Source organism: Lates calcarifer, linkage group LG8 (genome assembly GCF_001640805.2).
Source record: "Lates calcarifer isolate ASB-BC8 linkage group LG8, TLL_Latcal_v3, whole genome shotgun sequence".
NCBI classification, from domain to species: Eukaryota; Metazoa; Chordata; class Actinopteri; family Centropomidae; genus Lates; species Lates calcarifer.
In genome coordinates, this window is record NC_066840.1 from 4,927,476 (window position 1) to 4,953,950 (window position 26,475).

The window sequence follows — 26,475 nt, forward strand, 5'->3', positions numbered from 1 at the left end:
GCAGGTTGTCAGGCAGGCTGTGTGGGGGTCTCAGCTCTGACTCTCTCCTGTCTGCACCTTGTTGTTGTGGCTTGTGTCACCTTCCCTCAACTCTTCTGTGTGTGTATGTGTGTGTGTGAGTGTGTTTGTACTTGTGTGTGCTACGCCATTGCTCTGCTCCAGGCTTTGTGAAAGCAGATCTGCCTCGTCCATCTCAGAGCAGCAGAGCAAAGACAGGCAGACCATTAGACCTCATACTATGCAGGCTGACCTTTGAACTCCAGTCCCCTATTTGACCAAAAACGGCTGAGTGGCCGTGTTGGGTCAGCATTTTGCTGGGTCATCACAGGCTATCAGCAGCTATCTGTGTGTCTGCCAATGAGCAGGGACCCTCCAAGGTCTGCAAACATTACTGGCTCATGTACAAACAGGCACAAACAGGCGTATATATGCCTGCAGACACACTCACACACACACTTAAAGCAAAAACTAATCTGCTAATCACAGAAGAGATGAGAGAAAATTGAGGGGTACTGAGATTGAGATTGAGGTCAGTCTATAAAGGGAACTTTAATGTCCCACAGTGTCGACCTTCAACAGCTTGTAAACCAGAGGAGACAGTGTAATGACTCTGTGTATTGAAGCAGAACTGTACAGTCAGGCTAACAGGAGTGTGTAAGAGAGGGCATCAGACTCTCACGGCCCAGCCTGCTGGAAGTGATGGCCCTGCAGGATTCCTGTGCTAACCCCAGGTTCCTGCTCTCGCTCCCTGCCCAACGAACCCAAATCTCTGCCACAACACCCCCGACAGGAGGACTACTCCCACTGCTGTGTTTGCTCAGCTGCGCTGGCTTTGTGTCTGTGCATCGAGCCCCCTTGTTCCTGCTCCCTGGCTGTTTTCTCCCTCTTTTTCTGTTTGATTTCTTTTCTTCCAGCAGTTTGTAGCTTCATTTGTTCTTTGTTTGGCTTTCAGAGAGCAGGTCTGACGTTTTTCATGGGATTGACGGCAGGGAGGTCAAGGAGTTGAGGTGAGACGGCTACCTGAGGAAGTCTCACATCTCCTGCGGCGTAGTGTCATAGTGGTGTCAACATGTACAGTAGTCATGTAAACACCTCACTGCCTGTGTTTGGACTGTGATCGCTCTGACTCTGATCTATTCATGCACTTACCAGTTTTAAAGTAAATGGCTCCAATTCAGTTAGCAGGCTTAACATTAACAACTTAATAGTCTGTGCCCAACATTTTTTCACAGGCCATCTCATAAATGCAATTTAAGGTAATTTGAAGGTATCAATGCAATCTCATTTGAAACCACACACACTCCAGTAAAAGTTGATGTTGATATCCAGTCTGAATACATGTATCTAACCTGCAAAGATGCGCAACCGTTTGCGTCTTGGTGGCGGCCCCAACCCTGACACCCCGGTGCACTCGTCTTCGTCGTCACAGTCGCCGCTCTCGAATCCCTCTTCCCCCTCGTCGCTCCACCCATCCACTCCGGCCCCACGCGACCGGGCTCTCCAGCGCTTTTCAGATACCGTCACAAGCCGCAGCAACTGTGGGACAAACAGGAAGTGGTTAAAGGTAATGACGTTAAAATGCACTCCGTCTCTTCGTGAATCATCCTGTGGCCGGAATGTGCCTGTGTGCATTAATGGTTTAACAAAGCTGTGAAAATAAATAAGGGCTGTCTCTTGATCTGAGTGTGTGCTGTATGATTATAACAGTATGAGGGGAATTCCAGACAAAAACTCGGTGAGATCTAACAGTGCTGGTATTTACTGAACTCTAATTATAATCACTAGGCAGGAAAACAGTTTTGTTATCGGTGCCAGTTTTGTTATTTTTATCCAAACGTGATTCATTCAAAGGGCTGTGGATGTGGTTCCATGTAATTTACTGGTAGAAAAAGAAACAGTGGGGCAAGCAGACTGGTACAATTGTGTTGTTACTGGCAAACATCATTGTCTTGAGTGGTTGTCTCAGGGCAACAAGGATACAATAATACCACATAACACACTCTGTCCCAGTGGAGATCAAGGACCCAAGATCTAAAATCAGAAAGATGGATGAAAGATGAAAAAAAAATATGTTAATGTTAATAATATAGTTTTTTCTGTGTTTTAAATCTTATTCAATTTTTGGATTGGAAGTCTCTATCCTGGCCAAGATGGCAGCACAAAAAGTTTCAGATGAAACAAAAAAAATCAGGCAGCAAAATAAATCAAGTCTATATAAAACAGATTAGAGTACAAAGAAGGATAAAAACTTGCAACGCACACTCTTAAACAATAGAAGCGGTGATTTTTTAACAGAATATAATATTATTTACTATAGAATCTTAATTCAGTTTGGCCTGTGGGCCGTAAAAACAGTTGTTGTTTGACTGATATTTTCCCAAGTGATTTACAGAAGCTCATAATGTGTTGTGCAACACATACCGCAAGTGTTTTATTGAGAGCCGTGGTGAACTAATCAACTCATAAATAATAAAAAATGAAGAGCTGCAGAGCAATTTGATTAAAAATCCTTGAATTCCTCCTGACCAAAAATAAAAGGAGGGGAAATAGCAAACTTTATACATTCAATTACTGAAACTGAGTGAAACATGACAACTTAAAAGAAAGAACAGTGACTTTTTTGTTGTGTAGTTTTAGAATGACCCATAGATGAACAAAAAAGACCTATCCTGTCTTGTATTCACGGGTGGAAAAACATGTGAGCGAGCTTTGAGACAACCTACACGGCTGCTCTCTGACCATCTTTCAGCCTCCACAGCATCACACATGATTGAGAGCCCTGCCAAGGTAACAGATGTGCTAAATTCCAGCCGCTTGCCCTCCAAGCCTCCTTTCATCTCACCGCTCTGCCTCCCTCTTGTTTGTTTTTTATTGATTTCCTTCCTATCTGCACACGTCAGCATGCATTTTTTGTTGTTTTTGGTTGTTTTGGCTGTCTGTGGGAGAAAATTGAGTTCATATGGGCCTTGTCTCAGGTCAGCTGCAACGTCTGCCTGGGATCAGACTGTATGTGTGTGTGTGTGTGTGTGTTTGTGTGAGACAGAAAGCGGAGGTATAAAAACCCGGAGCTAATCACAGAATTACGTCAGGCAGAGGATAAACAACCCTGTTCCCTCCGCCTGCATATACAAACCAGTCAATCTGGGTTTTACAAGTGACATAAACTCTAAAGTTTAGAGAAGGAACACACATAACCTTGTTCCTAGCATGGCTGCCTAACAAACCTCCATTCATTTCCCAACATTGAGGCCATACACGGACGATGACCACAACATTTTGAAAAACCCTGGTCACTTAGACTGAGAGATGGACAAACAGTAACTCACAGACAGCACGACTGATCCATAGGAACATTTCGCTTCTGTTTGAGGCCGTCTGGCAAAGCGCCACCTGTTGATGGAGCAGAGCCCTCAGGTGTCTGTGTTAAAACGCCCTGTTATCCCCCAGAAACAGACTCTCCCCAATGATGAATGGAATTTTAATCTACTGAACCATTTTGTTAAAGACAGATCTGTGTTTGCCTGTGTTTGCCGAAGCCCTCCATAGATTTACTGAGGTCCTGAAATTCCTTCTCATGGTAACTTGGTTGGACTTTGAGAGGGGAGGGGTGCCTCACAGAGCAATTAAAAGGCAAACAAACACTTGTAAAGCAGGGAGAGGAAGATGTGGTTCTGGGTATTTTAGAACAAAACCTAAAAAAAGGTATGAGGAGCAAGGGGAAAAAATTGACTGTCATGCCCCTGTTTAGAGCTCTTTAGAGTCTGTGTGAAAACTGCCATGTGTAACTCACCACCTGCCAGCATACACACCAACTCTCCTCAACACATAAACACAGGCTGTCCTCTGATTCACTGTATACTGGTATTAGAAGCAACAAAACTAAGAGTTTATGTGAGCTCAGCTCTGTGAGGCTGTACTTACAGCATTTCATTGAGCTATATTCATTGTCTGGGGACCATGAATGTGTGTACCAGACATCAAGTAGATTTATAGTATTTCACAGGATAAGGACAAACTCCAACCTGATGGTGGAGCTAGAAGAAACATCACAGGATCATCAGAGTCATTTGAAATAATCCTCTGAGGACCATGAATATTTGATTCCATTGCAATCCATCCAATAGTTGTCAAGACATTTCAGTAAAAGCCAAACATATCAAACTTGTCTTGAAGCTCAAAGTCAGTAGAAATTATCCTCTGGGGACTATGAATGTCAGCACCAAAATTCCATGGCAATCCAGGTGATAGTTGTTGAGATATTTCACTGATCGACAAACCAACATGGCCATCTGCAAGGCAAAACAAGCTAAAAGGAGTTTTATATTTTGGAATTAAAATCCAATTTCAGACACACGTGTGGGGAGTAGGATCAAGAGTGTACCAGCTATAAATAGCATCAGATGAACAGCAGATGAAAAAATAAATGTGTTTTTGGGGAAAAAAAAAAAGAAACTGGCAGTAGAATCATAGCAGTGGCCTAAATGAGCCATAGCAGCGAGCCATGCCCTTCTCCATGGGGGGGTGGCAGGGCAGTACCTCTCTCTGAGCCTCTGTGGCAGGGTGCTGTGGCTTCTGCCCGCTGGCTGGCTGCCTCTGCCACAGCTGCGGTAGCAGGGAGGGGTGGGATGTATGTTTGTGTCGAAAGTGACGCTGCGCTTTTGGCATGGCTGAGCCACAGCGTGATCCGGCAAGAGCCTCCAGATTTACCACAAGAGGGAGAAACCTCAACTCACTCTAGGCTGGAATCTTCTCCAATTAAAAAAACCCGATGCAAAAGGAAGCAGGGAGGAAACAAATAAAAGAGACATTTTTTCAGAGAAATGCTCAGTATGTTTTCCATTAGGAGAAGAAATCTGGCGCTCTCTCTCGTCCCTTCTCTCTCTAATGTGTTTTGAGAGTTGCATTGGGAGCTGGCTTGGACAGACAGCTGGACACACAGAACATGTAATCAGCGCAGCTATAGGCATCCCGCAGGCCACAGGGTTCACCTCCCCTTAACACAAAAGCACAAGTCACACCAAGAAAACACAGGCTCAAAGGCTGCACACAAAGCCCAAACATGTGGCGGATTGCTCAGTGCAGGCCAGCCCAGACAGAGACACAGAAACCGCAAGTCTGTCACTGCCTCCCACACATGACATGAACTCCACACAGGGTCACTGTTCGACACGACAGCTGCAACTGAGCCCCAGAGCCCAGCCACTGATTGACCTGCAGTGATAGAAATCAACCTGCCCTCACTGATCATCAGCTGTGGTCTTCAACATGAGAGTCCTCTTCATGAGATCCTACCTCACACTGGACCATAAATCATAAATCATAGCAAGAAGAACGAAATCTGAATACATAAGGTAAGAAAATGTAAAATCTTAGCTTAAGTATCAAATATAATGTTGAAGTAAATGAGTGATGTTGGGAATGAAACAGGGAGAGGAAGAGTACTGAGGACAGAAAGTGAACAGAAAAAAGGGGCTTCTTGTCAGTGTGTGTGATTGAGATCAGGTTATGTTATGTTATGTCCTCCTCTCCACGCACAGGACTTGTCTGCACAAGCTGCTCATGACTCGGCCCAGACGGAATCTGCTGCTCTGAATGTTTCTATCAATGCCTCAACTCATCTTGTCTACAAATCTAATCTACAGAACTGAAAGCTTAAGTTTCTAAACAGACTACTGCTTACCATATGCTCATAACAAAAGCCATGATTTCACTGTGTAATGTTGATGGTTTCTATAATTGCTGTGAGCTGAGGGCTTAATATGCCCGCTGCCATCACACACTGTTTTTAGTTCAGCATAGTGATGAAAACGGCTGGCTTGATTTTTAGGATTCTACGGCATTAAACTGCTATAAAGAAAATGTTTGTAGTAACAATAGATCAAAAAATCTGTGTATATTATGAAAGGTGATACTGATGAACCCAGAATTATTAACAGACTCTGTAGTTCCCCTCAGCTCTGCACAGCTTTTTAGCATCTTTAACTGATTGTTTTGGTTTTCTGACCCTCAACCTTTGGTTCCCTGTCACCGCTCTCATATTCAGCCACAGCAGGCAGCTATTTTCAGCAAAAAGAGAAACAAATAAACTCCTGGTCAGCTCCCAAGGCCACATATACAAAGTTAGCAACTAGCTAACATAGATGAGCATTTTGATATCTCCCTCAGGAATAGATGGAGACAAATCAGGCATAAAAGAAGAGTCAATACTGGACTTAAATTCATCAGGTGGCCAGACACATGACTGAAATGAATGCTAGTGTTGTTCTGTGCGTGTATAAATAAGAAACCGTTTTGCTAACACGTTAACACGCAATTATTTTTATTTCTTTTTTTGCCCGTTCTTGAGATCTGAAAATAGGCAAATATTGCTTTGACAAAGTCAGATGGGGCAAGAAACAAGTGTTTCTTTTGTTTAGCCAAATTATCCAATCATCCCTATTTGGAAGTGAACCTTAAACTGAGTCTATGAAATAACTGTGATAAAAAACAACAACAACAACAACAAAAATTATTATGTTAGATCAAAGTTGAACCACCATTATGGATGTTTATAATGGACAGTCTGGGTATTCATTCTTTTTCTCTTGGGGGTTTAAATGTCTCAACATCCCAGATCTCAGCACTTAACTTGGTGAGCACATTGTTATTAGTTATAGGAGTGGTGGATAAAACTAGGAAAATAATGTCCAAGTTGTCAGAAACCAGACTACACCCTTTAAATTTAATGGTGATTGGGAAACTGGTTCTCAAATGAGAAATTCTACAAAGTTACAAGTGTTTTTATAGTTTCATGAAATAAGCAAAATAATGTGCATTTAAAGACTTGATTAAAAATGAACTGTTGCATTTTACACTGTGGCTCTACTTGGCTCTTATTTATCTCAAAGTTTCTGTAAAACCAAAACAGCAGAATATTTTTAAAACTGAGTTGAGGCTGATGCCCAGGTCACTGTGTTAGAAAAATCAAACACATGACTTTTCAGCACAGACTATTTTTCTTGATAAATGGAGGAAATGGACTTTCCTTACACCTAATCCCCACATGTACTCTGAGCTGAGCTTGTATCAAGTTTGCAGACACGCTGTTTAGACGAGAGAGCCAAGAGAAGAGGCAAGAGAGTGGGAATGAATGAGAGACACCATGGGAGACAGCTCGAGAGGCAGAGAGAAGAATGACAGGAGGCACTTTCCACAGTGAGTCATGGAAAGCTCCTCAGCAGGCTGACAGACAGAGCAGCGTTTCGGACGACACGGCCTGCCCCACAGTCCCACCCGCTCTCCCCGACTCATTACTCAACTTTTATTGAATATGAAATGTTAAGAGGAGGGGGGCCTATGCTTTCTCATTCCCCTCTCTGCTTTTTTCCTCCCCCTCTAGTCTTCCTCTATCTGTCCGCGGTTGAGTATGTCACGCAACGGGAGCTCAGCCTCAGACAGTTAATGCAGACAAGATTAATTTCCTGATGTTAATTCCAGTTGGAACAGAACACACAGAGGGAAAAAGGAGCTCTCCAGTCCTGTGTTAAACTGGGCCTGTGTCCACTCCACCTTTCTGACTAAGCCCATAAGGCTATTTCCAGATTTCTCTAGTTTGGACTGAAACTTGAATGGCTGTTGTTGGCAGGGACTTTGTTCCTCTGGTAGATAATCTTTGAAAGCTAATGAAAACTCTTAAGCCTTCTACATACATTTAAGATAGCAGATTAAATAAATTGTTACCAGTTCATCTTCTGGAATAATAAAACATTGTGTCCTCTCTGTTTACTCAGTTCAGATACAGGCGGCGCATAAATGCAGAGGGTTAGCTTCCCCTAGTATTAAATACATCTGGTATGACAACAATTTTCAATCTTTTTTTTTTTTTTTTGCGGCTAACCAAATGAAAATCTTGACTTATGTCTGTGAATGTGCCTGATTGTCTGCATAGGGTTTAATAGTTTAAAAAGTACCATTCCTGCACAGACCACTGGTTGCTAAATCTGATTACGTCCCTCAGACAATCTCTTTTTGTCTGCTGCTTGTCTGTTTTACACGTTATCACTGTGGTTCCCAGAGTCATGTGTTGCTAAGAAACCATCCATTTTGACATCAGCAGACTGTCACTGCACGTCCCATGATCACACCTAGCAGGAGCCGACAGACGTTCGGTTTGGGTAAGTGGATATCAGAGGGTGCAGTGGCCTGTGCTTGCACAAGCTTCAGTGGGCTGTGGGGGCTACAACCAGCTGCTCTGCTGCCGGCTAGCTTAGCTTGTGGTGACTGCAGTGAGCACAATGGGAGCAAAGATGGAGAGGTGAAAAAAAGAGAGAAACAGGAAAAGAACTACTACATGCAGAGATATGGGGGCCTGGCGAAATGGGAGGGAATGATAAAGTTAGGGAGTGCTAACACTTTGACAGGTCCAGAGAGGAGCCTCAAAGCTGCTGTTCCCCCCAGAGCACCACCGCCCCAAACAAAAGGCAGAGGAGGAACAGAGGAGGTCTCTGACCCTCACAGGGAGACCCTCTGATGACCTAGCAGAGACAGGAAACAGGAAGTGTGACCCCTGACCTCTTTGGGGGGGGGGTTCCCGTTATACAGCAACATGTGACTGTGCCCAGTGACAACAAGCCCAGGATGTGTGGATCAGCTACAGCAGGAAGACTCGGCTGTTCACGTCTCTAATCCCTGACAGCAAAGAATCTGCAAAGAAATTTTGAGAATGAAAACCCCCTCGAGAAATACACTTACAGATGGAAACTGCGTGTGCTGGTTAGCAAGCCGGGTGCCTGGCATGTGCAGCAGGGTTTTTATAAGCCGGCTGCGTGATAATTACACACAGTGGGGTGGTAGTGGTGTGAGAGTAAAAGGAGCGGTGTGGGTAGAGAGAGGTGACCCCGACTCGGGGGCCTCAGGGTTGATGGTTGGGGGATGGAAGGAGGAGGGGACAAGGAGGGAGGGAGAGGTGGAGGTATGGAGGTAAGAAGGAATGGGTGGCAGTGGTAGAAGAGATGGTTGGGCCTCATTAGCAGGCAGACTAATTGGAAGGAAAAGGGCCCTCACATGCTCTGTCTGACCTCCCAGCCAGCAGGGGAGAAAGCCAGGGTGGGAGAGGGTATGTGAGCGCGCGTATGTGTGTGTGTGTGTGTGTGTGTGTGTGTGTATGGAGGTGGGGGGCTGGTATCTGGTAGTTGGATTCCTAAAGTTAAGGAACCATAACTCCCCATAACTCCTCAAATCCTAAACTTACCATGAAGTCAAAAGTCTCCGGAAAACGAAAAGATAACATGCGTGTGTGGTGCTCGAGCAGGGATACTGACTCTGCCTGCACAAATGCCCCGCAGCTCCTCAGAGGTTTACACCAGGTGTCACACTTCATTTAAAGAACCCTCATGGCTTATCCCCGCTCACAAATATAGCAGCCGTAACAGCCCTCTTTCCTCCTCTGCTTCCAGAACAGTTGTACTTCACATACATAAAAACGAGGAGGGTGAGAGGACGAAGGCCCTGAGGGGGTATATTAAATAACGCTTCAAAAACCCTCAGTAAATAACATCAAACAGAAGTCAGCCTCTTTGACTGGAGTGAGCATAATGGCTAGGTTAGCAAGTGTAAGTTTACAAAACAGCAGGCCTAGTCTGACACCCATGGTGTCTATTAGTCTGATTGTAAGCACACCCTGTAGGAAAAGGCCACTGCATGCTGGCCTTGTCATGAAGCAGCTTCCATTTTATCTCTACTGTAATTATAATACATGTCACACTGTATTTATTCATCATATATAGACCATTTGAGGTGCTGCTTTATTTTATAGGCACTTGTGTGCGTATATATCACTGCTGTATATGAGCTGGAAATGTATCTGCTGTAGCTATGTGCCTAACTATGTGTGCGCAAGATTAACTGCTGCAAGTGTGCACAGTAAAAACTGTCCATGCTTAAGTGTGTGTGTGAGTTATATATTATAGAGTGTAATCTGTGTGAGCATGCACGAGGTGTTGAGCGCACGCTGCCCAGGCTCTGGTGGCTCGGAGGAAGTGAGACTGCGTGATGGAATTTGTGGCGCTCGGGATCTGGTTTATTTTCCACCTTGGATTCCTGTCCTACCTGCAGGATTTTCCCAGGTTCTGGCTTCAATTAGGCTGGGAAGCTGGGGAGGAGAGGGAGGGGATCTAGGGGGTTTAGGAGAGGGGTAGGAGGAGGGAAGGGCGACAGAACTGGATTCTGTCACACACAACTCAGCACAGCTGGGGAAGTGGAAAGAAAGGCAGTGAACAGGGAGAGATAGAGAGTGATGGAACTAAAGGCTAAAACATTTGAAAATGGTGTTAAAGAAATAAAAGCTTTGGCATGCAATGTGAAGATGTTTGTTATTTTTCAAATGACAGACAGGCATTGCCACTAATAGCCACTAATATGAAATAATTGTGTTTTGCCAAAGGGGATTCATAATAATCTTCAACAAAGATGTCTTTTATATCCATGGTATTTCAAATGTATCTATCTAAAGAAAGCCGTATAGCCAAGAAGAGACTGTCAGAATAATCCCAGGAGATCTGACCTTCCAAATGGCAAACTCATCTGACAAATGAGTGGGAAACGCTCTGTAATCAAAGACCAATCACATAATTGGTCTATTTTGCCACTAGCTCAACCATCTCCTGTGAGATTAGTTGTTCAGAGGAGAAACCCGATATTCTGGGAAGTTAAACAGATGTTCAGAAAAACAAAATCATCTCTCTAAAACAAGAACACATCATCAAAATAATATGCTAACTCCAGATATGTATCTTCACATGGGAATTTGCTTGGCTGGTTTTCACAAAACAAAAGCGTTAATGCAGAGTCACAGTCACAGTGAAGTGAAGTTCTCATTGAGAAAACAGCTTGTCAGACTGGCATCAAAGAATATCATCAACTTGACGTCACAGCCAAAGAGGGCATGTTGAAGTACACTCGTCTTTATCAGTTTTAACATGCTGCATACACAAGGAACAACGCACAGACAGGACCTCACACAGGAATTTGTTACACAGTGTAAGCATGCACATGTAAAAATGTCCATGGCTCCTCGCAGTCCTGCACTGTTTAAAGATTCCAAGTCAAGAAGCAATAACCAAAGGAGAAAGCTATTTCTCTTCATCCATTTATAGTGCACGGTTCACTTTAAACTTGGCCACGGCTCAGTCATGACATCAGCTGCTTTAGGCGTGAGAAAACGTTGCTTTATAAGCTGAGGCGACCGGCTTCAAGATTTTTTTTCTTTCAGTGTTTAGTTTAGCCGCACAGAGGCACAAAGGCAAGGGTCTCCCTGCCAGACTGTCTCTGTATCTGCTGATACTCTGATCAACACTGACAATGTGAGAAATGACACATTTCCGTTGCACAGTTGCATTTCACAGGGCCATCGTCACAGAGCACTTAGTAGCGGAGAAATGAAACATCAGGGGGATTAAAGTTGGAAGGAAGTGGATTCTTTGGAGGGGTCCCATGTTCCCCTCACTGTTGGAGAGTGTAGCCCCTATATTTTATGACACAGTCTCACAAAGTGTGGGCTGGGACTGATTCGTGGTTTGAAAGTGGGTCAGTACAAGCTGGAAGAACCATTGATTGTGTTCACCGCTTCAGCCAAAAGGAGAATAATGTTCATTCAAATGGAAAATGTGTGCGGGATAAAAGAGCCACATGGGACTTGTAAAGACCAGTGTGCGAGTGACCCGTGTCCTGAATGTAGAGCTGAATGCTCATAAAAGACAATAATCTATACATTCTGCAGCCTGCAGCTCTGAACACACTGTACAGGATGCTCAAACGCAAAGGCGACATCATGAGACTGAAAACACAGCAGTTGATAATCAACATGGCACTGCACTGGTTAATTTCCAGGAACATTACGTGTATCTCATTGTTGGCCTGTGTTTCATCCACTCTGCATATAAACAGGGCAGATGAAAGTAATTATCTGTGAGCTGTGGCCCACTCTCTCATATCAGATGGTTAATTAGTCCATTTGCTTTTAGCCCTGCAACATCCAGAGCTGGTGGTCTTTCAAATGGTGGGGAGGCGGAGACCTTGTAAAACTGCTTTTAACTAAACAACATCACTTTCTCCTTTGCCTTCAGCGGATGTTTACAACATGCCGGCTCAGAGCAGCTAGGACCATGAAATACTGTGTATAGTCAATAAACATTTTGCAGGATTATAAAACAAGTTTAAGGTTCTGTCTCTCTGGGGATATGTGACATCAGCCTTTTCTGTTGGCAGATATGTTTTTTTCTTCATGCTAGTGTTGTGGCTCTATGGATGGTCTTGAAATATCTGATCTCAACTATTAGACTAACTACTATAGATTATCATGAAATTTGGTACAGACATTCATGTTCCCCATAGGATTAAAACAAATGACTGATGATTCTCTCACATTCATGTTGCCATCAGCTGTACTGTGGGTTTAGTACTAATCAGCAAATTTCAGCATGTCAACATGTTAATCTGAGGCGGTGAACATGGTAAACATTATATCTGCTAAACATTAGCACATAACATTGTCATTTTGAGCATGTTAACATGATGATGTTTACATTTAAAGCAACACTGTGCCTACTCTTCAGCTGTGTCCAAAACCACTTCACTACCCTCTCTCAGTAGTTCACTCTATAGAGAGCAGTAAACTGAGATTTCAGACACATTTTCACTGACAAATGTAGAGTTGCACAACTGTTATTTTCACATTTGAAAATACAGCATATTGTACTGCAGGAAGTAGTGTACATGCCACACTATGACACTACATGACACTATTCTTTTCATTCCATTGTGTACCAATATAATGGATAAATGTACACATTTACACACACAGACACTCAAATAAAAATGGCAGACAGTAAATGTAGTGCACCATAATGTAAAAGTGATTTCAGACACAGTTGTAGTTTTGTTGTTACTTCAGCAGTGAACATTAATTTTGTTTCTAACATGTTTGCAAACTTCAAAACTAGATACACAAATAGTTAGACAACATAACAGGAACAATTTACAATATAATGAAAAATGGTACATAAACACCATAAATTAAGGCCTCAAGAGTTTCCATAAACTTCAGTGGACACTGGCAACAAAAATGTAACACTGTAAACTTCACAGAGGGTGAATTTTATTGCAGGACTATTGTATTATGTTGCATCATATTGTAAGGCGTTCCTGTTATTTTTTGCACCACACTATAGTGATGATTTGTGGTAAAAATATTAGTGTAATCTGATTTCTGCATAAATAATAATAAAAAGCATGGCTATGAGTCATAAACAGTTTTACTGCACATGAAATATGCAATCAAGCACAGTCAGTCTTTTGTCAGATGTTAATCCAGCCCATTGAAGTCGAGATCTAAAGGGAAGTTTGAGTTCAAGCAGAAATGTGCTTGACTCCGCTGTATGGTCATCAGATATGGGATTAAAAGCTCCCATGTGAATAGTCGATCTGCATAAATATCAGGCGTTTATGTAAACAGAATCAAAACCCCATAAACGTCCACATGTATACCACGTCATCACTGCAGCATGTGAGCCAATGAGAAATGAGTGTTAGATTCCAGAGAGAATCTGATTTGACTGTGTCTATGTTTCTGAGGGATTGTCTGGATGTCTGTGATACAACGAGCTCAGTCATTTCACCAAACTGCATTTTCTGGCAAAATCTCATCAAAAGCCTATCAGGAACCTGATCCACATGGTAAACAGTCTGCACTGCAGCAGCTCTGCTTGTAATCAAATGGGTACAAATGTTTGTCCCTGTCAGAGCAGGAAGTTTTGAAAGACTTATTACATTATAGAGAGTATGAACACATGTCCTGTGTTTTTCACAATAAAAGATTATTTTAGTTTATTACAACTTTTGTATTCTTGGCCATCGTATCTATTGGTAATAGCATTGTACAACACTGTTAGAAATCAGAGGGGACAGGAAACACCCACAGTCAGACAGTGATACAGATTTTAAACAGTCTTCTCGGTGAGACAAGCTTCTTTGGAAGAGAAAGTAAAAGTAAGTACAATTTTTATGACTGTTGTAAACATCCATCATTAACATTCTGGCTCAACTTTGACCCAAAGTGGTGTTTGCATGCAGCGTTGGCATGCAGTGATGAATTATTACTAACACTGACAAGGTGGTCAAAAAAAAAAAAGACCCACATTTTTAAAAACTGGAACTATCTTACCATGTGTGGTGGGTTTGAAGACGGCAGGGGGTAAGAAAACACCTAACCCACCCTGCTCTTCTGGCTTACAGCAGGACTAAGCGTGCATGAGGTAATACAGCAAAAGTAACTGAGAAAATTACAGCGTCTCAGCCTCTGTATTTTTTCTCAAGGGTCTCTGGTTGTCAGAGGGGGAGTAGAAAAGGGTCCACAGTTGCTCTTTAGATCTCCCAGGTTGTTTAAACAGGAGAGAAGGTTTGTAATCCACCGAGACAGGCCTGCAGCACTCAGGAGCTCCCGCACAAAGACGAATGCACACAAATGCACTTCACTGCTGAGAGACTGCTGTGTGTGTTTATATGTGCACATGTGTGCGTGTCTGTGTGTGTGTGTGTATGTGTGGGGGGGGTTATAGGTGGTCAACTGCAATCCGACGTGTTGACAGCTACAAGTGCAACCACCAGGAACCAGGAAATACAGACAGATCTGTGGGCTGATACATCTACCTACCGAGGCTGGCTTTGAGCCTACGTGAGAGCATCTCTGCACTCAGCCAACCCACCCCAAAAGGTGGTTTCCATGGCGATGGCAGCAGCAAAAAAAGGGGGCTTCGGTCTTGACGACAGCTGGGACTTTACTGTGGATGGGGAACATAATTCCTGTCCATCACAACAGCCCCTGTCGCCCTCAGAAAATGTGTCCTTGTCTGGTCACAACATTGGTGGATTTGTGTCTAATAACAGGGGATTCTTTTTGTTGTTGGTGTTTTTGGAGCAGTGCAGATGAGACCCAAAATAAAGTCTATTCAGAGGTTTCCTGTCAACAGTATTTTGTTGTGTTTAAAAAGAGCAAGGTTTTGACATAACGTTGAACACAGGCTCCCAGTGGAGTTTCTCTCAAATATGAGAGAGAAAGGTGTGTTACAGCACAAGACATCCTCATTTCACATCTTCACTTGTCTGATGCTGAACTCCCCAGTTGAGCTGCAGAGTAAGACCTGCAGCAACTTGGAAATCAATGTCCAATTGCAAACCAAGAAGTAGAACTAATGGGTAGGTAAAACCTTGCACCTCCACAGGGGAGAGAGGAACTTGTGTGCACAGATAAACTGCTTATTTGAAGAGTTCAAACTTACAATAACAGTTAAACACAAGAAGTCACTGGAACAAAATGGTTTATGTACAAGCACACACACCATGAGGAACACACTCACACAGCTCACCTGGTTGATGTGTTTGAGTTTGTCTATGATCTGGCTGATGATTGGCTCAGGGGGTTTGTTGCTCCTGGACTCAGAGCCAGGGTGCAGTCGCTTTAGGCCGGGCCCGGGAAACCTGACAGGGCAGGAGGAAAAAACAAAGAGTCAGTTTTTTTGTTGTTGAATCTTTTTCAAACAGCTTCACTGACTGAAACAGCTCAGCAAACGCCTCATGAGCAGAAGACCGGAATGAACTGACCAGTGCTCCATCACTCCAAGCAAGGTGTTTATCACCATCTAGTGTTGATAAGATGAATGACAGCACTTCTGATTTTTAGTTTAGGGGCCAGTCTGCAGAGCTGGAAAGTTAATTTGTAATTCAACCCTAACCAAGGACTTTACTTTTCCCTCACTGGAGACATTACGTCTATAAAGTTAGATAGGGATTAACATTTTTTTAACATTTGATGTTTAAAGATAGTTTTAATATTTTTAATAAAAGTTATGGAGACTGCATACTTCTCTTGTGCAGAAAGAAAGTATTTATTGGACTATATTCAAAATCTTTAAGTGTCAGCCTTAATCAAGATGAATAAGAACTACTGTTGCTGCAGGAATTTTATATAAAACTCCCAGACATCTGTTTTCAATCAACACAGAGAAACTGTTAAACGTTGGTATGATTTAAGAGTTTTACCAGGAGGCAACAACATCCTCAAAGGAGTTTAACTACTGTGCAAAGTCTGGCTTGTGATTAATTTAATGCACATTAAACAGGACAATTAGAGGGTTTTTAATCATATCTTGTGTTAATGAGAGGACATTAGCAGAGATGTACTTTTGTCCTGCTTTAGCACTGGGGGTATATTTAGATGCGAGCAGCCTACAGGCAGGTGCTTACATGTCTCTGTGTGTAACTGAGGAAACGCCGCTCTGTTGACACCTGTGTATGTTATCAGGAGGAGGAGCTGGTGGGGCTGAAAGGTAGATTTCTCTCCAGTTGTTGTCTTTCATGTCAAGACTTTCCTGCAGGTGTTTCTTCACTTCTGGCAAGAATTAACCCCTTCTCACCACACAACTACTCCTGCAAGCAGGAGGCAAATGTGTTTGGATCCAGCAGAGGATTGACAACATATCTACCTTTGGCACCACAGAGATATGAGTGGTGGTGAGGTCAGAGGTCACATGGTGGCGTAAATGTCATCTGCTATATTGCCACAAATGTTGAAGGATGATGAAGGACAAATTGGCTGGAGTGGGAAAAAATGATTTTCAGAGAAAAGGTTAGTAAGAGAGAAAAGGGTCTTTGAATAAATGTGTGTGTGTGTGTGTGTGTGTGTGTGTGTGTGTGTGTAAAGCATGAGGTCATACTCTGTTCTCATCTCTCTGACACAGCCCTGAGCGCCCCGACGCACACACACACACACACACACACACACACATGCACACATACACACCTCTCACCTGCCATCTCCATTCATCAGTCTTTCGCTCTCCCCTAAGTCAGACTTTTCATTAAACTCAAATTACATTTCCCTAGTTATTTATTCTTCTTATTAACCATGATCTCACCCCCTCTCCACTGCTAATTATCACATTAATAATGGAAAGAGATGTGTGATCCATTAAAGAGAGGAATAGAGGAAATATGGGTCAGGGAAGGAGGATTAGGGGAGAGAGATTTTGAGTGAGGATAAGGAGCCGAGGCAGGTTAGTGTTTCACATGATGCAGTGGATGCCAGATAATTTTACAGAGATGTAATTTAGCACATATCACCGGGAAACCGTTTTCCACAGCTGATAGACTCAGTGTGAGCTCTAAGTTTGTTATCCGATCGTTTCTGTGTTATTGTTTGCTGATCAGATCAGTTAGCTCCAATGATAGACCTAATCTAATCTAACACCAATAACCATGCTATTAGGTCCAGTCTGAATGAGAGAATAAACAACAGAAGGAGAAGAGAGGCAGTGTTGAAAGAATAAATAATGGAGTCTGATGCTTTTCACACCACCTGATGGATCACACCTCCAGTCCCAAAGCATACAGACGAGGTCAGGAGTTGAGGTATGTGGCATGTAAATGGTGTGGCTGTTACTGTTAATATATCTTCTGCATGTCATGTCATGTTGAGCAAAAAGAGAATCAAATTTAGATGATACAGTGGAAAAGAGCTGTAAGGGAAAGTGTGACAGTTTCTGGCGTGGTGAGGGGGCTGAACTTTATGTTTCATCAGCTTTGAAAAAATCAAAGCAGGCCTTTCTTTGAACGTTTTTCTTGAGATCTGCAAAAGATCCTCCACTCTCCTCATCGAAATGCTATAACAGTAAACTTGTTTAATTGTGTACCCCATATTAGATTTTAATATTTAATGGAATTTTTGTATGACACTAATGTAGACAAGTGAAACCTTTGTCTTGAATGAAATATTTCAGTTCAACTATGAGATGGATTATCAAAGTCAACAGTCAAAATTATCATTTGTCTTTGGTCATAACAACTGCAAAACTAAACTAGCACCCTGAACAGGAGCAACCGAAAGAACAGAAAAAAGAAGCAAAAGTTAGCATGCTAACAAACTAACTACTTACTAAACTAGGATGCATGTTAGCATTGTCACTGTGAGCATGTTAGCATGCTGACGTAAGCATTTAGCTCAAAGCACTGCTGTGCCAAGCTTTGGCTGATATAACAATTAGCATGGATGCAAACTCATAAGGCACAATTAAGGATGGCTGTGACCATTTCTATAACTTTCTGAAAAAGATGATCCAACATTGACGACCACTTCATGCAGTGATTGGCCAGTTGTGTAGAGGTAAGAGAGTACACTGGGAGTATGCTTTTTTTGGCAAAATTATTTGTGGCACCTCTGTACAATCTGCACAATGAACGCCTATGAATGTCTTCTCTGAGAGACTCTTATCCCCATATTCATGATATCATGTCGTCCCCTCTCTATGACAGTTAATATATGGTATAAACACTTATGATATCTGACGTGACAGGACAACACATACAAACCATTTATTTTCAAGGATAACCCAACATTTAGTCTTGTTGATATTGCTATGTCTGTGACTAATAGCTACTCTGCAAAGGAAGGCTGAAATTTAAAAAAGACCCTTTCCTGGAGACTATCCTACCTTTAGCTGAAAGAAAAACAACAATATTCTCCCCTTTTTCTGACCTCCTCTACTTTCTATTAATGTTTGTAAACTCCCTAAATGAAATGTTCACAGTTGACACAGCATCTTATCTTTTATCAGCTATCACACGCACACGAGTTTACACTGTCATTAAATCCAAAAGAGGAATGGAGATATAATGTTTTGAGCCAACACGGTGTCACATCTATTATCACAGCTATCAGTGTAATGTTCTTTGATGTGGTGAAAAGTGTTGCTCTTCTGATCTTGGCTCCAGGTGGGATGGTAAATACGCCTGATAAAAAGCACCACATTTAGCTCCAAAGATCCCTCCTCATGTATCGGAGACATTCAGTACCCGACCCCTGCAGTGCTTATCCCCCTCCAACCACCCAATCTAAATTTATCTGCATGAGACAATATGAGAGTGAATGCCACGTTTGGCTCTGGAGAAGGTCCTATCTGGGAGGATAATGGAAGATGATCCAGAACAAATCTCGGAGTGAAAATGTACCCAGAGTGAATTTGCAGGCATATGCCCTCACAGATGACATGGAGAATTGCTTGCCGCGAGACATTGTAATCTCTCCATCATTTTGTCGCCTCTCCTGCCTCCCTGCACCTTCCTATCACAGTTTGGTCCAGCTTGTAATCATCCCCTCAGGACAGCTCTGCCCCCTTGCCAACCTGATGTCTCCTCCCCAGGATGAGACTCTTTTCTATCTTTGCGAATCTTTTTCAGCCGTCTGAGAAAGCACATTTATTCACACTCCTCACAGGGGAACAAGAGGTAAAACATTAACCTGCGAGCACATCTCGTCTTAAATTTGTGCCTCTGCATTGATTAAAGTCCACGCACAATTTACAAGGCGAAAAAGAAAAAGGATGATATCTGTAACTATCTAAGCCAAAGTGAAATTGGGGCCGGCTGACGGCGCGGGCGGAAAGGAAGAAGTTATGATGTGTGCAACCAAAGGACAGGGGTGAAGTGAAATATTGCGAAAACCAAATGAGGTTCTGCAGGGTGCACAGGAGATGTTGGATGAAGGAGGGGAGAACGATCGAAACAGCAATTAACTAAGCGAGAAGAAGGTGACAGCACGCCTGACATTAATAACATCCCATAGAGCCAAAGTCAAGATTTACACTCACACTCAGTGGGAGATAGGGGGGCCCTCATGTGAGGCTCATCAGCTCTGGGCAAACTTGCCCTTCAGCTCACCTACAATCTCCTAGATGTGGAGTACTGGGAATTCAGGAATCAGAGCAGACTATTTGTATAACCGATCATTTAGAAAGCCAATAAACACAAGCAGAAACTTCCTGCGGGCTGCTACTAGAGGTTGGAATTGTCTGTGGGTGCACGTAGGACTAACTGTGTGTTTTATAGTTATGAATTCAGGCAAGTGGAACGCTGCTTTACCTGTCTGTCATCTCTTGCCCATTCCAGCAGAGGGAGTGGTTCGCTGAAGCAGGCTCACGGCTGCACAACGCCTCCCCGAGGCCACTGTAGAAGGAGCTGAAGCCCCTCAGGCTGGATATGAACTCCCTGAAGTAGTTACAGAAAGGAAGTGTTCAACAGAGAGAGAGAGAGAGAGAGAGAGAGAGGATAAAACTTCTGAGTATGACTCTCATTCATCGGCAGGGACAAGAAGAATTTGTCCTACAGGAAAAGAAGAGACAGAAGAGGAGGCAGAGATAGAAGGAGACAAGGAAATGCAGCTGATAACAGTGAAAGCAAGTCAATGAAATCTCCCTCGAGAAGGAGAGAGTAAAAGAGGCTAGAATAAGCAGTGTCTATTCCTAATTGACATTAATCTGGCCATTGCGCTGCCGAGGCCAGCGGCCCCGCTGGGCACTATTACGCTGTTCATTTAAGCCTATTACTGCATCAGGGGTGTTAAAGACACTCGAGTGGAGGAAAAGTGTCACAAGGAAACAAGAGAAACCTGCCCACAGTGTCAGGGACAATATAACAAATACTGCGGTCTGGAGTGTGAGTGCTGCTTCATCAGCAGGAAGCATTTGAGTCTGGATCACAGTGCTTCATTTCCTCACCTGCAGAGGCCAGCCAAAGTCTCATCAGAGTCCGGGGATGAGGGCTGTGAGTTGCGGGCTGCAGAGACAGCGGGAGGCTGAGGAGGGGGAGATGCGACTGAGCGAGAGGCCCGTTGAGGAGTGTGTCCACACATCCCGTTCACCTGCAAAAGGACACAGAGGAGAGGAGAAAGTGAGAAACCAGCCCTGAGTGAGAGAATTCAGTTTCCCGAAACCTCTTCACCCCACTTATGTTTCTTTGCTCCCTGAGCCTGTTTATTCAGACTCTTAATAGCAATGACACTGCAGACAGTAAGAACCTGTCAACAGCCAAACTGCCGGCCTTACTCAGCTGAGCCCCTCTGCAAATTGTCATCTGTTTGCATTTGTTTATTTTTGGGAGGGATGAAAGCAGCAGGATTTGCATAACAAACAAGTCATTGTATCCTCTGCCAGCCGTTTCCGCCTTGTTCGAATTTGTAATCATAACACTCCAAAACCACAAGCGTGAAAATAAGGCCTCTCGTTCGCTTCTTCTCTCCCCATATAAATGCCATTGTGTTTCCACGCGGGACAACATAACAATAATAAATAAGAAGTCCCTCTCTGTCTCTCAGAGATAATGGACCTGGCACATTCTTTTCAGGTGCAATAAAAATGCAAATGGCTGTTAATGTTTAGCTTGTGGTTTAATGATTTGCCGGTGGTTTAATTTCCCTTGGGGATACTGGCCGAGGCTTAATTCTGCCATGTAATGTTAACAGCTAATTGTGCCCAGCTCCCCTTTAAGTGAATAGGCTGGCACCACCACTGCTGAATACTGATGGGACCTGATAGAGCTGCACTGGACATCTTTATCTGGTGGTAACCAAGGCCGCGCACCCACACACACACACACACACACACACATATATGCATGCACACACACAGAATTTCCAGCATAAACAAAAGTGAATAATTTCATGCAATTATTCATTTGAACATGATGCACCTTAGCCCATTAACATGATAAACATGTACTCCCACATAATAAACTCACTGCCAATACACACATACTGTATGGTACATAAACACACACACACACACTGACACACAAAAATGCTGATCAGCTGTAAAACAGAATCATCAGGGTTAATCAATACAGCCTTGTCATCCAAGGATACACACCTCAGTCTACACACACACTCACACACAATCCTGATAGTCACAGATGGTTGAGTTCTCCTGCACCAGGCATTCACTAATACCCAAACTCCCTGACTAGCCATCTCCACTAATACTCCCCTCCCGTGTACTTGGGGGAAACACACACACACATGCACACACACACACACACACACACACACACACACACACACACACACACTTTAGCCCACTCCATTCTCTCTCCCTCTCATCTTCCTCTCCTGTAATTCTCCTGTTCTCGTGCGCCTGGAGCGAGTGCCGGTGCTCCCACAGGCCATGATTAATGTGATTGGAGCTGCGTTCCTCTTTTTGTTTGCGCGTTCCCAGGAAGCCGTAGGGGAGTTGTGGCACAAGGGAGAGCCTGATTCAGCGTACAGGCCCCTCCATCTCACCACCCTCCACCCCACCCACCGATTGTTTCCGGATTCTTCAAGGAAGGGGCTCATTAGTGGGGTATTAATATCACCCAGGGCTGGACTAACACAACCAACAGGAGAGTCTGCAGATAAAGCCTGCCTCAGCTTGAGAGCTTGGAAATATCTGCACACTTTTATCTGCACTGAGCAGCCTGCCTCACCGAGAGAGAGGGCTGCTGACAGCCGGTAATACGACACACACACACACACACACACACACACTTAGCACACACATAAACCTCATGGTCCACATGGCCACACATTTGCACACCTGCATCTCAGGTTCCATGTGGTGCTCTGCTTGTGCAAACACATTGTAAAGATAATTCCCAAACAAATCAATGGCAATGCACATGGACCCTGACACTCTGAACGCACAATACATTCATCTTGATCACAACGAGTTATTAATAAGCAAACAGTTTCAGGAGGAAAGATAATACTATCAGAGTTGGGAAGGTGGCAGGGTGCCATGCACAGCTGTAACAACATATTGGAGAGTATTTGGTGAGTAATGTTTGTGTTCCAGTGGAGTCGGGGCTCAGGGGAGAGACTGAGTCAGCACTCAGCCCTCCTCCTCCTCCTCCTCCTCTTCCTCCTCCTCCTCCTCCTCCCTGCATTGTTGTCACCAGCATAGGAACTGACTTCTGGTGAGATGCACACATTATAGGCATCCTGTTTCAGCTCTCAAGTTCTCCCACTTAAGTGAAAATGAGATAAAAGTTTGAGTACATGTCAAAAGTCAAGTAATACCAGACAGCTCTCATGGATACGTCTTCAAATGGCGACTGTCTGGGCTGGAAATCTTTCAGTCTGATGTGGTGTAAATTGTTTTTAAATGTCTTGAATTATTGCTTCATCAGACCAGACTACTTTAAAACTTTAATCTAAATTGTAGGGTTTTTATCAAATCAGGTGTTCCCAACCTTTTTCACTGCTGTGCATCCACAGCTGAGCTCATGTACCCCTCAACAGACACCACTGAATGTTTTCAGTCCAGTTGTGATTTTAAAGTGGATGTCATTTAACACCAGTACTATGGCTCTTGTTACAATATGTATTTTTATAAGACTGAACAGTTATTTAAAACATAAAACATGTACTCAGACATGGAAAGCTCAGCATCTTTCAGTCTAATCTTTAAATCGGTTCAGCTCAGCACACCTATTAAGTAAATCCACCAGTTCAGAAATCTCTGCTTCACATTAATGAGATGTGACAACAAATCCCCAAATATTCTGAGAACAGTAAATTGTCAGTATTTTAGCACAAGAATTGTCCTACATATTAAAACCTAAAATTGTCAGTACTAAAACATAAAGGTGACTAAAACATTGAACTCAATTGAGGATGATAATCTCACTGAAATAGATGATGTGCAGATCAGTCTAATTTAAAATGAGTTAGTTGTTTGTGCATCAAGGTTAGGGAAGTGCTTGTAAGAAAAATGGATTTCACACTTCTCACTCACAGTTCTGCAATTGCTGAAGCATTCCGAGCTGTGAAAAGCTATTACAGCATGATGTCTTTTTGATTTTATAGACACATGTCTGATGCAGATGAAACACAGGGATCTGTAAGTCTGAATTCGAAACATGATGTTTTCTTCAAAGCAAGATAGAAAACAGGTTTAAGGAATATGATAGCTTCCCAAAGAAGGTGTATTTAGGGGCAAATTCCCTGCATTTGGATAACACAGAAGGTTTGAGAAATGGCTCTTTAGTGCAAATGACTGTATGGAAATTGAGATTTGTGACCAACTTATTTACAATTTTATAGCCTTGAACTGATGATCAGAAATTTTTCATCATTAACTCTTTAATTACACATGCAAATGTAACTGTAACTTACATGGTTAGACAAACTATTGATTGGGCCTTTAAGGAATTTTAACTGTTTTATGTAATTCAAATTAAACGTATGACTTGATAAATAATAGATGATGTGTTACAGCATTTATAAACATGATTTACTGCATGCTTTACATCTTCAAAACATGTTCTGACTCGTGTCTACAGTAGCCTCCATGTTTGAATGGATTAATAAGTAATAAAAATGTAGCAGAGATTTAATTAGTGCTTGTTTCCTCAGTGAAGCAACAGTTTGGTTGTGATTTGATCTGCTTGAGCTATTTTTGTGGCCAAAGGGGAGGACAACAAAAAAGAGCTGATGAAAAGTGTGTTATTGACAAAAACGTTTGAGGCACACAAAGAGATATGTGATATTAGACGAACAACTAACTATCCAACTGTGTCGAGTGTGTAACAATACAACTCTGCAGTACATCTCCTCTAATCTTGGTCAGATCCATCATATTTCTGTCTCAACCTACTTCTCGTCTTCATTTTCAGCCGAGGGGTCACAGGCTGATGGATGTCTTCTCCACACTCTCCTGTCCTCCTTCCCCTTGGGCTTGCTCCTCACACTCTCCATTCCTCTTTATTTTTCTTTTCCTCTCTTTGTCGCTGTTTCTCCCCTCTTTTTCTCCTCAGTAACTGGTAAAAATAGAGCTTCATAAATCATGCATCTTCTCTCACAGCAGCCTGTACGAACAAGGGGAAAAGAAATAAATGGAAGGGATGAAAGAGAGAGGAAAGGATGTTGAGGATGAGACGTAGAGACGGAGGTGGATGACATCAAACTCCAGGAGTGAGGTGGGAAGTTGACAGGGGAATAGATTGGAGCTGCAGGGCTCTTGGCTGCCCTCTTCGTCTCTCTGAACATTGCTTGATTCACGCTGGAGTTGCACCGGATGGAGGAAATGAATGTTAACATGCCAGGGAGCGGTGCTGGCGGACGATGAGTGGTCATCTCGCCAGCAGAGTTACATGTTTCAAGTCCACAGAGAAGAGAAGAGATGTCTCTCTCACACCTCGAGGACTCTTTTACTCGAATGGAGTCGATCTGTCTGTCACCCTTAGTAACAGGGGTCTGCACTCTCACTCAGGGGGAGGTTAAGTGAGAGATACCGACCACAGCTGCAGCTATTGCAATCACAATAAACCACAAAACAAGACATAGTACTCTGTAGATCCATTATGTTGCTGTACAAAATACTGAAGTATCACTAAAAGATTACTCAAGGTTTCCTCTTCACAGCCAAATGCACACATGCTAAAGCCAAGCTGGGATTTAAAGAGCCAGAGGAGTGATTTTAAACATTTTTAGCCCACAAATCATATATACTTTACATTGCTGCTTACAATTTGCCAACACATACTGTTTTTAGACACTGCAGCTGACAACAATTTTCACTTCACAGTACCTCTACACTTAAGAGTATGGAAAATGGAGACCAATTTGTAGAGTGAATGATAACCCTCATCCCTAAGATATTTTGGTTTCATTCGCGTCTACGTCTATTTGTTAATCTAAATGAACCGAGACAAATGTCGTGCTGTGAGCTGTCACTGTGCAGTTGGCAAAAAAAGAAGAGGACTGATAAGTGCCCCAGTCGTACAAAGGATGTGTCAATTAATTACCCCAAATTTAACAGCAAACAGTGTCTTCATTGCTACCTGTGGTGTGACACAGTTTATTTTACTTTTATTCAATTATATTTCATATAGGAGATTCACATATGACATGGGTCTATTTAACATACGTTGAATTTATGTTTGACTCATTCATATGAGACATCTGTCACAGCGTCTTGTTGTCACTGTTGGCAAAGACTCTAGTCTGCAGATAAACTGTGCACAGAATAACACAGAGTAATTATAAGATAATGTTTCACTTCTCTCCCCATGTCCATACATCTCCACCTCCTCTCTCTCACTTATCTACATATGCATACTTTTTATTTCCTCCTCCTCCTCTTTCTCTCTTTCTTTTCTAGAAGTGGGCTGGATTACATTATTTGTCAACATCATTAAATAAATGTATCCCTGGTGGAGAGACCTGGTAACCAAAGCCAAGCACTGAACAAATCGTGTTAAATCCAGGTCAGGAGGAGGGTTGGGAAGGAGACAGACTACTATGTCTCAGAGAGACCACTATGTGAATGTAGCTTTAACTCCTGTCATTTTGTCAGTCTTAATAGGGTATGAGATGAGTAGATCATAAGCAGCACACCAACTCCACCTTGACTTCAGTGGATTCTGGTGCAGAATAAGCAATGTTTTTACAATATGACGTACATTTAGTTAAGTTCACTGCACAGCAGTATTTTGTAAAATGCAGTCAACAGTGGTTGTGGAGCAGAAAAGTTGGGGACAGTCTGAAAGCTAAAGTGAGTTGCTATCAGAAAGTGATGAGCTGGTTAGCATGATAACTTCACTAGAAGAAAAAGAGTGATGGAACTAGAAGCAAAACCC

General features: G+C 42.9%; 1 protein-coding gene across 1 annotated transcript in view; it reads right to left on the reverse strand.

Annotated features, from left to right (window-relative positions):
- Positions 1–26,475, reverse strand: part of gpc3 (glypican 3) — a 95,780-nt gene that overhangs the window by 12,161 nt on the left and 57,144 nt on the right. Inside the window, exons 4-7 of the mRNA XM_018669503.2 lie at positions 20,580–20,722; positions 19,945–20,070; positions 15,399–15,510; positions 1,350–1,536 (exon numbers count right to left, since the gene is read on the reverse strand). Of these exons, the coding sequence (XP_018525019.1) occupies positions 1,350–1,536; positions 15,399–15,510; positions 19,945–20,070; positions 20,580–20,722 (568 nt within the window). The remainder of the gene's footprint in view (positions 1–1,349; positions 1,537–15,398; positions 15,511–19,944; positions 20,071–20,579; positions 20,723–26,475) is intronic.